At 33.8% G+C, this 12,294-nt stretch overlaps 1 protein-coding gene across 1 annotated transcript; it reads left to right on the top strand.

Moving 5' to 3' along the window:
* Positions 1-2,454: 2,454 nt before the first annotated feature.
* Positions 2,455-6,343, top strand: LOC134258631 (ryncolin-1-like). Its single transcript, XM_062741179.1, has 6 exons — positions 2,455-2,515; positions 2,666-2,797; positions 3,138-3,283; positions 3,724-3,823; positions 4,260-4,430; positions 6,074-6,343. The coding sequence occupies exons 2-6, from the start codon at positions 2,713-2,715 to the stop codon at positions 6,322-6,324; spliced, it is 753 nt and encodes a 250-aa protein (XP_062597163.1). The 5' UTR covers positions 2,455-2,515; positions 2,666-2,712; the 3' UTR covers positions 6,325-6,343.
* Positions 6,344-12,294: the final 5,951 nt, after the last annotated feature.

Genomic DNA, 12,294 nt, shown 5'->3' with positions numbered 1-12,294 from the left:
GTCAGACAAAGTGAAAGTTGGGGCCCGGGGGGGGGGGGTGGGGGGGCAAAGTGTAAGTTAGAGATATTTTTTAGACCTTCCAAAAAAAAAAAAGTACTTGACAAGCCAAAAAAAAAAAAGAGATATCCACTGTCCAAACACAAAAATCCTATTTCGTGGAGGGGGGGGGTTGAACTTCAGTGCCAATTTTTTTTTCAAAACACCACCACTTTCCCCATTTTAAACCTATACTGCATCGTGTCCATGGAAAGGGGGGGGGGGGGCTAAACCTACGCAGCAATGTTCAATGTCTGTACTAAGTCTATCTTTGGAAAGTGAAGTGGGGGCTAACCCCCCCCCCCCCTCCCCCTCCCCGGTTCCGACGCCTATGTATTTTCAAGTTTGGACAATTTCCTTGTTTTTTTTTTTGCTTGTCAAGTAGTTTTCAGCCAGGTAGCTTGAATTTTCAAAAACGATGCTACGTCACTGTTCTCTCGCCTGAAAAAATATAACTCTGTTAAAGTTATTTGTTGGATAATTGAATTCCAGTTATATTGACATAAAAATGTTAAATATTTTGATACTAGTTACTTCTTATAAATTGAGTTGTTTTTCAGGACCTTCCACTGAACTGAACTTTATTTCACGACAGATAGTAACTGCTCATGCGTGTGATTCTAGGGACGGGGCTTTGCAAAGGAGTGAGGAGCGTTATGGGTAGACGAAGTCGGAACCAGGCTACACCCCAAGCATACTAGAAACTCCCCGGTCTTCTTTTCTGCTATAATATTTTATATTGAAATAGTACTTTTCAATAAAGAAAAGAAATATCTTTAGTACGCACCGTATTTTACATCAGCCAGGAGAGCTAAAAACATCTTAAAACTTGAAAATTCTATTTGGTGGTGAAGGGGAGGGGGGGGGGTTCGTCGCCAAATATTACTCACTAAGTACATGACATTTAAAATATAAATTGACTATTAGTGCTGCAACAAAAAGTGCAAGGGATGGGGGCAACAAACCTTTCGCTGAACTTTGCCAGTAGTAAAAAGTCTGTTACGTTTAGGAAAATGTTTCGTGTCCACCCTCCCCTCTACCGGTGCAGGCGCGGATAAAGAGTTTTTTTCTAAGGGGGGGGGGGTCCACCCCTGTCAAAAAAAACCCAATCCCATTTCTTGACAAGCAAAAAAAAAACAAACAAACAAACAAAAAAAACCTAAACTCGCCCAAACTTGAAAATCCTATTTCGTTGGGGGTGGGTGGGGGTTGTAGTCTATGACTTCTATTGCCTCAATTCCTTCACTTTTCATTCCCATTTCACACATATTCATGTTAACCGTGGGGGGGGGGGGGGTTCCAAGGTAATTTTTTTTCTTGCTTTAGTATATACATTTCTTAACCTTGTAAATTCCAGGGGGGGGGGGGGGTGCTGACCCCCGACCCCCCTCTAGATCCGCGCATGCGGTGAAACTATGAAGGGGGACGAATTGCTATATGCAGCGAGATTTCCCACAGAAGACTAGCTATATATTGAAACTTCCCCGGGGGAAGTCTCACTGTATAGTCTTCCGAAGGAAGCATCAATATGTAGTCAGTCTTCCAGGGGAAATATTACCATCTTCCGAGGGAATGGCATTATCGAGCACATACCTGAACTTATAACAAACATCATTTGAAAATTTAAGTTCGATTGATAAAGTTTTAAGGCAGAAAATTGAAAAATCTCGAATAACCCCGGCCCGGATTTGCTTACCTAGTTTTACCAACACTCGTAGCGAACACCCCTGCCACCTAGCGTTATAATGCGGCACTAAATTTTGACAACTTGTATTCGTCTTCATTGAATATATTTCATTCTTTGTGTGATTGAATTCACGTTCGTAATAGAGATAATCATTTAAGAAACTGTATCAATTTAAAAGAAAGTAAAATGAATTTACAAGAATAAAGCAACATAGAAGTAAGGGCAAAATGAAGAAGGATAAAAGTCAAAGTGAAATCTAATAAAGACGAATATGAAAACAATAAAGTGACATATAATTACAATAATAACAAAACATAAAGAAGTAGTCAGAATAAGAATAAAAGCAAGATACATAGACTTTTGGCGGTAATTCCCTTCCATAAAAAACTAATAAATATTTATACAAAACAAGCCTTAAAACCGTATCGAAATCCCTTTGAAAATTAATATTACTCTTTGAAAGTGTTGAAAAAATTTATAGGGTTCCTGTGTCATATATAAAAAAATTATCATAAATTAAAAAAAAAAAATGCCAGTAAAGAATGAAAGGATGTCACATATTGAAAATTTTAAGTTAAATCTTATGTTTCAAAATAATTGTGTATTTGAATGACAGTAAACATCATGTAAATGTATCAAATGTTTAGAAGCACGCAAGAAATGTGTAAACTCGTCATTTGAATGCCCTTCTCCGAGGAAGAAGGATGTTGTGTTTTTTGATACTCGCGTTTTCCCAATTTTACAGCTTGATAACCGGATTGTCAATAAAAGGACCACATTCTTTTGTTAAAAGTAAGCAGTTTTCTTTCATGTATTTGCAAGAGAAATGCCTTATCAAAAGATGAAATCAATTTTATTCATAACTTATAACACATAATACTTTCACAAATCATAATAATACATCACTTCTTTCAATTTGTATTTTTTTTTTTCGTTCAACAGGTGAGGTGGGTTCTTTTCTAAAGCACGGACCATGGCAGCACACCGATATGTCTGCCTCCCTTAGTGGTCCAATAGTCCTGACTCTTCAGTCCAAATACAAGTTATTCGGAGGCCTTGTCTTTTCAAAAAAATGTATGTCAGAATCTTTTTAAAGTAAACAATATATTCCATGGACAATAAATCTTCATTGAGTATTTCTAGTCATATTTTTCACGTCTTTATAGATTATGTCTGTCATTTACTTTAGTTTCGCATAAGAATCAACAGATTGTTTTAATAATTCAATGGGTGTACAGATAGAATGATATGAGTATAATATAGAAACGATTTGTGTCTTCATTCAAAATTACCTGACAAATATTCCGAAAAGTCTGAAAAATAAAATTTTATCATGTGAGGCACAAGACACTGCATTATATTGAAATATTACTTTTACAAAATGTCTGTATGATACAATCAATTTATATGACAGTTCCTGAAAAGTTTAAAGATTGTTCTGAGATTTTAAAGAAGAAGCCTCACAGAAGAAACAGAGATGGCGTGTACACAATCTATCCTAGTAGTGGAACCAAACGAAAGGTGTACTGTGACATGACGACAGACGGAGGGGGATGGACAGTGAGTGGATTTAATGGGTTTTTTTTTATATGAGTAATAAGTTGAGTAAAATATTGTGTATAACTCGAGTAAAATATTAGGCGTCACATGCGGTCAAACATTTTCAGTTGGGGTCACTATCAGCTACAAAGAATTCTTGACAAGCAAAAAAAAAAAAAAAAAAAAGAATTCCAAAGAAAAAAGGTCATCGGACGTTTAACTGATCCCACCTCTGATGTTTCGGAGGTTCGTGTTTGCTCTGCTCCTATTTTGTATTGTTTTATGGACTTTGAAATTGAATACTGTTCGTAACATTGTATCTCCATATCCTTCTTCATAGTATTCTATATATCGTGGTAAACTTATTAAAATTATTACTCTCAGTTCGTACGCCTATTAATATCAAATAGAACCTTTAGTTATTAACTTTCTTTTTATTGTCTTTCTGTCAATAATGTTAGGTAATACAGAGAAGAATGGATGGAACAACAGATTTTCAGAGTAAGAAATGGAAGAACTTTGCTGAAGGATTCGGTCACCCTAAACATGAATATTGGTTTGGTCAGTTTCTTATATATTTCTTTGAATAAAAAAATCTATTTCATTACAATTTTGATAATGCTGTTCATTACTAAGTATTTTGGAATATTTTGAAACTTTATGATCGTACATAAATGGATAAGTACTTTTCTTGAACAATGTCTTATCATAAGAAGATATTTTAGGTTAAATTAATGAAATAAAATAATTGTCCTAAATACAAAGAAAAGATTATAGAATGGAAGATTCGTAGAGATGTAAGTTTTTTTAAAATTACATAGAAATGTAGAGGATTTAATTATAAGGTGAATGTTTTTTTTTCAGTTTTCGAAAAGAACTAAGTATATAAAATAAACTAAAATATGCTTTAAATATCTAGAAATTTACCTTTAAATTCATTCATATAGGGACATTAAGACTAAAATGAAAATAATTGACCTGTCACTCTTATTTAAAGGTAATGATGCTGTCCATGCATTAACAACGGGAGGAAAAATGAAATTAAGAATCGATTTGCAGAGGTTCACTGGCGAGAAAGGATTTGTTTACTACTCATCTTTTGTTGTCGGAAGTAAATCAGACAAGTACAAGTTAACCATTGGAGGATACAAAGGATCATTTGGCATGAGTATGTATCCATTGCAGATATTTGTATTTGCGAAATTTTCGATGCTGAAAACAGCGCTGCAAGATGGTAAATAATCTCTCCTTAGAAATGTTGACTGCAAAAATAAATCATTTTATCTTGAGTGGTGGTAACTAGCCCCCACCCCCACGCCATCCCGAAATGAAATTTTGGAGTTTGTAAAAAAAATCTCATCACCATGTTTCTCTGTTGGTCATCTTGGAAATTTATATTTATGCGAGACCTTGAAAATGATCAATCTGATTTAAAATTTACCCTCCCTTAAGGACAAAGGAAGGTACCTTACCTACTGATAATTTTTCAAGATATTCCTAATCTAAACTTACAATACCATTACATGTTCTTAGACAAAAATCAGCATGCGTTACCAGGGGTTTTAAAAAAATATCAAATTTTGAAAAAAATTCCATTAATCAAAGAAAAATGTACAAAAATTACAAAACATAAATTCCAGATTTTTTTCATCAAAAATTGTTTTAGAATAGGTGTACAAATCCATATATAGACATTTAAAATATATTGCAGACAGATCCTTCATTTAGTGGAACTCTTCAACTCCAGGGAAGAACCCAATAAAGTTCAAACTACGTTGCGTATGACCATAAGAATAAAATAACTGTCAATTAGCAAATTGTCCCATGGGCCAATTATTTACATATTTTCGGTAAATATAATATTCCATGAGTTTTTAAATGTCAGTAATTATTAAGTGTGTGCAAAATTAGAGCTAAGTTTAGATATTTAATTTTTTACTGTATGGCACACCACCTTTTACAAATGCAAGATAGTAGAACATTGTGTGCTACTTTACAAACAGCATAGGCGCCGGAACCGGGTTAGCTAGGTTTTCGTTAATTCTTTTCTCTTCTTTTGGTCAAGGTATTTTCTTTCGTCAAATTAGCCTCCCTTCCTGTTCAATATTGCTTCCGACGCAAATGCAACGTTAAGGTTTTTGTGACAAGTAAGGCAGACACAATCCACAAAATCTGTGATAAAAGATAAATCTACAAATATTTTTATCATGGATTCTTCTATATTCTTAAATTAAAAAAGAATGAGGGTTATAATTCTGCTTTCAGTTTATTGTCAAATATTTAAATTCGCTGTTTTTTTTCTACTAAGTCAACAGTGAAATTGATTTGAATGCCGTTTTCGTACATATACTTAGGAGTAAAAAAAGTACACGGAGAAACTCACGCTAAAGTGGTGTCACAATGAGGTTACAACGACGTTGGTAAAAATGTAACTGAAGGAATTCAAATATTGAGCATATTTTTGGTGCCTTCAAACATTGAAAATGTAAATCGATTTTTTTTAGGTTTAGTGTAAATTATTGGTGTGTCAATGACACAGACTTGCACGAGAGCCTGCATATTTCTTACAAAGCGATAGTTTAAGTTTGTATGATTTACGTGAGTATGTACACGAAAATGGTATTCAAATCAATTTCAAAGTTGGCTTAGTAGAAAAACACAGCGAATGTATGCACCAATAGCTCACACACCTTAAAACATCTCGTTTGCCCGACTTAGTACTAGTATTGTGTACATTTCAGAGAGCAATATGTTTCCGTACTTTGAATAACAGTAATAATACACCAATGCATTATTTTATTTTATTTACAGAGGATAGTTTTTCTTATCATAATGGAATGAAATTTTCTACAAAGGATAATGACAATGATAAATGGGGCAGCAATTGTGCTGCTTCTTACGGCAATGGATGGTGGTTCAATACGTGTCACCATTGTAATCTCAATGGAATATACTACAAGAAACGGACATCATCTTCTGCAGGAATGACTTGGCTTTACTGGGGATCTACGAGTTCTTGGGATTCATTAAAATCTTCAAAAATGATGATTAAACCGAAGTAATAATTTAATTTTTACAATTCTTGAGAAAATAAATTACCTAAAGTTCAACATGTTCAATGTTTATTTGTTAATGAAGAAGTATTGAATTGGGTATTTCTTGGAAATTAAAAGACCGAAGAATCCATACCCAACAATAACCTACGGTGTGTGCTAGCCGTTGAATCAAGTAATACACCCCCGTTAATTCCAAACATTGCCTTTTACTATTAATCATGGAAAGATAGAGGAAATTCGAGCAACTGAAAATTTGCCAGCGTCTCTTACTTACAAAAACACTTCTAAAATCAGTAAAAGTAGTTCTTAAATGACTAACTTAATCACTGCAAACAAATTATCAATCACAGAGATGTTTTAATAAGATTAAGACCGTTTAATTTGTATTCTTTATACTACTTGTACGAGGTCTGGCTGAAGCTCGAAGTTGGTCAACTTTAACTTCAAATTAAAAACTATTTGTACATGAAATCAAAAATCTAACAAATACGTTCTCTAGAGACATTTATCATAAATCATTTCTGAGAACTTACATTATTATAAGGTAATCCAATTTTTTGCAAAAGCACTTTTTGTAAGAGCCCACTTTTCGCCGTTTTTTGATATAACTGCGCATGCGTGGACTCGTTTTTTGGAGTCTTTTCTGGACTGAAATTCTCACTTCCGTTAACGCCGTTTTTGGAGTTCGTCTAGACTGTTAATTCGTTTATAGAAAGGCAGGTTATCTCCCCATTTTTTCAGAATTAAAGTGGTAAATATGACTGAATTACATTTGGTGAATGAAATTGGACTCTCATCACGAGGTAGGATTTTCATTTATATATTGCATAAATTTCTGACCCGTGTAGTAAATTGACATGGACAATAACTATTTAAGTTAAATTTTGAGACAAAAGCTTAATTAATACATGTATATTGAATTGTCAACTTCGTTTACTTATGTGGAAATATATCCTTATCACCTGCATGCGGGGCTAATAATTGATTCGATACGCAAGAACATGCTCTACTTAAAATTATTTCTTACTCTAGGCAAGCCCTTGATAAGCAAGTGAAATATACAAAAATAGCAACAATTTCGATTGAATCTCGTTTGAAATCATTTATCAAGATCTATGGTCGATATAATGACCTAGTTAGTAAATACAACCTATCAAAATGAATGACTTTTATATACTAGTATTTATTCATATCCTATTATTGTCTGTGGATTTTCCCCTCATTTCAAAATTATGGCACACGTCTGCTGAGACCGATAAGCAGGGATGTACACATTCTTTATCCAGAGTTATCTTCCGCTACGCTCACAAGACCTCTGTCAACACTCGTTGTACAAGATTCGAGTACAAAATTGGCATTTTGTTTTCATTCCCTAGCTATTCAGAGTAGTCTTTCGCTATACTACTTCCATAAACAATTATTTTACAAGCTTTAACGTGTTAAATATAAATGCTAAAACTGTAATAAAAAATGTAAATTTATATGAACAAAAATGATATTTTATCTATTTTAAAACGCGGTATTCCTTAAGGTCAAGACCTAGTAAACTCAAGATTGAGAAATAAGTTCTTTTAATAATTCTTTTCAAATATAATTTGGTAATAATGTGAATCGAGGCATATTTGTTTAGAACAACTTCATATCATTATTCGTAGGGAAAGCAGTCCCGGAGAATTGAGGCGGAATGGAGTTTGGACTGTCTTATATATATTTACTTATTTTGTCGGTAATTAAATAATATTTTCCGGAGTAATAATATTTTCCGGAGTAAAAATTAAATTAAGTTAAGAATTCCTTTAAGGGGACATTAGTTAAAAAATTAGTTCATTATGCTCCCGTAATCGAAGATTTGAGGGAATATAGTTTTTGTCGTGTCCGTCCGTCTGTCTGTCTGTCCGCAAAAACATTAACTTGTCCATTACTTTTGATTTAGTGAAACTATGACTTTCATATTTCACATGTATGTTTCTTGTGACAAGACTTTTCTTAGGGTACTACCAAATTTGACCTTTTGACCTTGACCCACTTTTCCACAAAAATTCCAAAATTTTACTTTGGCCTTAAATTTTGAACTGTAAATACAAGGACTTTCCTTTTCACTTATATTCTTTGTAGCAAGACCTTTCATTGGATACCCACAAATTTGACCTTTAGACCTGGACCTTGGAGATTTCCATACTTACAAAAAAACTTTAACCTTGGCCATAACTTTTGAACGGTAAGTACTAGGGGTATCATCCTTCACATATGTCATTCTTGTGAGAAGACCCTTCATTGAATACCAAGAACCTTGATCCCTTGACCTTGAAGTTTGACCTACTTTTAAAAAAAAACCTTGACACTAACTTTTGAAGGCCAAGACTAGGGCTTTTATACTACACTTTTTCAATCCTTGTGACAAAACGTTCTGTTGGATATCGACAACTTTGACCTTGACCTTTGGGTTTGATCACTTTTAAATGTTTAACCTTGGTCATAACTTTTGAACAATTAGGGCTAGGGCTTTCATACTTCACATATGTAATACTTGTGACAAGACCTTTCTTAAGAAACCTACAACTTTGACCTCTGTCCTTGGAGTTTGACCTTCCATTCAAAAACTTATCCTTGGCCATAACTTTTGAACATTTTGTGCTATGGCTTCCATCATGATTTAAACTGTTTGAATATTAATTTTCACCGCTTACAATTTGTTCAAGAATTTTGTAGATTTATACATGTACATGTACCAAGGTTAACAGAGGTGAATGTGGTGCATGTGGGAGCAAACTGTAGGAAGAAAGACATTTCTAAAATACTGATAATGGATCTTATGATTTTAATAAAACTCAAAACGAAATATTGTCTTTTGCGTCACCTTCGAAAACTTCCTTTGACAATAAATATTGCTCGTTTAACTGCTCCAGTTATCAGTCCATTAAAAACAAAATGCATTAATAAGATAAGAAAGAAAGAAAGCAAGTTGCATTAAAATTGAGATACGTTTTAATTTTTCGTTGATGTTTTTACTTTTCAAAATTTAATATTTTATCCAAAAAGAAGTATTCTTTTCGTTCAAGCCACATTCAAATACCCAAAATGGCATTCAGAGTAGGTAATGCATTTATTTTCAATTGTGGGCCCAGAAAGCATTCAAATGTAAAAAAATATGTGGAGGTCTTGTGAGCAATGAGCTCTCTAGATGATATCCCAGTCTCCCATATCAATAAAAGGGCAATGTGCATGTATTGCTATGGGAAACCCAAAATATGTATCGGATCAAAAAGTAAAATAGGAGGTCACAATGGAAATATGCTATAATAATTCTTTGAAAGTCTAATCAAATTTCATTCAGTGGTGTGAGAGGAGTTGCGGACAAGATATGGGTACCCCAAAGCGTAACAGACGAAGGACGGACATCCCGATTACTATATACCCTTAAGCTTTTCAAGCGAGGGTTTTAACAAAATAAAGTGATTATTTTAGAAAATGGTAGTTGAACAATTAACGTAACGACATTTGATGCATGAAAAAGGATATGGAGATAACGAACAGTATTCAATCTCAAAGTTCATAAAACAACACAAATTAGGAGCAGAGCAAACACGGACCTCCAAAACATCAGAGGTGGGATCAGGTGCCATGGAGGAGTGAGCATCCCCTGCTGACCGGTCACACCGACAGTGTGCTTCTTGTCATGATCGGAAAATAACGGAAAATACGTCGTCAATTCAGTGTATAAATAATGGACTAACAATTATGAAAAACGTCTGTCAGCATTTGAATATAATTATGCAAACATACAATGTATATGCATTTAAAAAAGATGACAAACTTACGATAATGATACATGAAGACTAGTTTGTTGTTAGTTTTTATGATTGGACAACTTTTCTTCTTATAAGATGTGCAAAAACATGTTAAGGAGAAATCCTTTTAAAATATATTTTTAAAAAAAATTAATGATTTTTTTAACAGTCAATAAGTAATTGGCATCAATATGCACGACGGGGGTTACATGTAATTAACGTCTTTTTCAAGTAAAATATCCAAATCCATTTGTGTCAGACTATGTGGTATCTTTTATCTCAAGCTTATCAGGGTATATCATATCGACATAAGAATAGGAATTACCTGTTTAAGTGAGCTTTTCTGATCAGATTTTGTCTGGAGTCCGTCTTGCTGTTTGTCCGTCTATCTAGCTGTCTTTTTCTCAGTCTGTCTTGTCTGTAAACTTTTCACATTTTCGACTTCTTCTCCAGAACCATTGGGCCAATTTCAACCAAACTTGCCACTGAGTATCCTTTGGTGAAAGGTATTCATGTTTGTTCAAATGAATGGCCACGCCCTTATTCAAAGGGAGATAATGCAGAAATAGTGAAAATTTGGTTTTTTGAAAATCTTCTTCTCAAGAACCACTTGGCCAGGAAAGATGAATTAAACTTATAAGGAAAATTCGCAGGTAGTGTAGGTTCAAGTTTGTATATATCATAACCCCGGGGGTAGGGGGGTAAGGCGGGGCCACAATGGTCGATCAAATTTTTAGTAAGAAATATATAGAAGAATTCTTTAAAAATCTTCTCAAGAATAGCAAAGGCATGATTGATCATATTTATATAGAAGCATTTTCGGGTAGTGTAGATTCAAATTTGTTCAAACCATGACCCCCGGGTGTAGGGCGGAGCCACAATGGCCGACCAAAGTGTTTACATAGAAAATATATAGGAAAATTCTTTAAAATTGTTCTTCTCAAGAATAGCAAAGCCATGATTAGTCATATTTATGGCTGGCAACAGTGCTCAGGCGAGCGATGTGGCCCATGGTCCTCTTGTTATAAAGTTTTCGAATCCAATTAGATATGGTAGTTAGAATTCAGTTTTAAGTTAGCGTGACACTAAAATAAATTACGCTGAAATTATTGGTATACCTTCGAGCAGGCAAAACACCAAATTTTACATCTGCAAAGAAAACCCGTTATAGTGTGCAGTACATTTAATACATTCTGTCAAAGTCAACGTCTTCTTTTTTTTATATATCTGGCTTATCGCCTGGCGTATTCTACATAATTTATGACCAAATCCCAAAAATATTACATTATATATAATCATATGTATTTATCGTAAGATTGCACCTATGTTGGAAAAGTTTTTGTTACAAGATTGATGCTATTAGCAAAAATGATAATTATTAATTTTTCATTTTGAATATTTTAGGCAAATTTGCAGAATTAAAAAAAACTTGAATACTTAGAGAATGAAGAACAAGATAGATTATTGAAAGGAATAAATATTTTATTTCGTATATTTCCTTGGCAAACACAGCAGGTAAAATGTGTGATTTCCTTACATCTTTTTAGAAAATCTTTGACCGTTGCAATGTTCGTCTCTAAGAATCTTTTACTCTGTACCGTGTCAAGTTAATCTTACATCTTTGAAATTATTATATGAAGAGTTCTGTTTGTAGAAATGCGTCAAATTACCATTTACTACACTTTTAAAGCATAACCGGATGCATAGTACGTAGATAGATTTTCTTTAGCATAGTAAAAGATATAAATTTAAAAAAAAATTCTCACTATCTTCAATTTCAATCCAACAAGATAAACTGAGTTTTTATTCAAAATAACGCAATATTTCCTTCTAAGGCAGTAGTCATCACTCACAGGCCATGTTCCAATAACGAAGGGGTTTACTGATTTCAGAACGAGGGTCTGAGATATTTCCTTTCTGATTGTCTTGTGTTTCTTTTCGGCAGTCTCATCTGGAACAATTGATCCAATGCGATTATAAAGATGGGTTATTTTGCTAATACCTTGACTTTGGCTCCCTGGAGAATGCAGAGAACCCACTTTAAGCGGCGGTTGTGATTTGTTTCAAGATCATGTCCATACCGACAATTCTCAGATGGACAATTGCTGATAAATTTAGATTTACAGATATGTAAATTATTACGATTACCTCTACACACCTGAGATGAACTAGAGTGATCAAGGCATAT

Source organism: Saccostrea cucullata, unplaced genomic scaffold (assembly GCF_032062105.1).
Source record: "Saccostrea cucullata isolate Sc308-1 unplaced genomic scaffold, CSIRO_AGI_Scuc_v1 ctg13313, whole genome shotgun sequence".
NCBI lineage: Eukaryota > Metazoa > Mollusca > Bivalvia > Ostreida > Ostreidae > Saccostrea > Saccostrea cuccullata.
The sequence above is the reverse complement of the archived record's forward strand: the minus strand, read 5'-3'. Positions and strand labels throughout refer to the sequence as shown.

Coding starts and splice junctions, on each gene's coding strand:
- LOC134258631 (XM_062741179.1), top strand. CDS start 2,713: ATGTCTGCCTCCCTTAGTGGTCCAATAGTCCTGACTCTTCAGTCCAAA. Junction 2,798..3,137: donor CCTTGTCTTTTCAAAAAAAT/GTATGTCAGAAT, acceptor TTTATATGACAG/TTCCTGAAAAGTTTAAAGAT. Junction 3,824..4,259: donor TAAACATGAATATTGGTTTG/GTCAGTTTCTTA, acceptor TCTTATTTAAAG/GTAATGATGCTGTCCATGCA.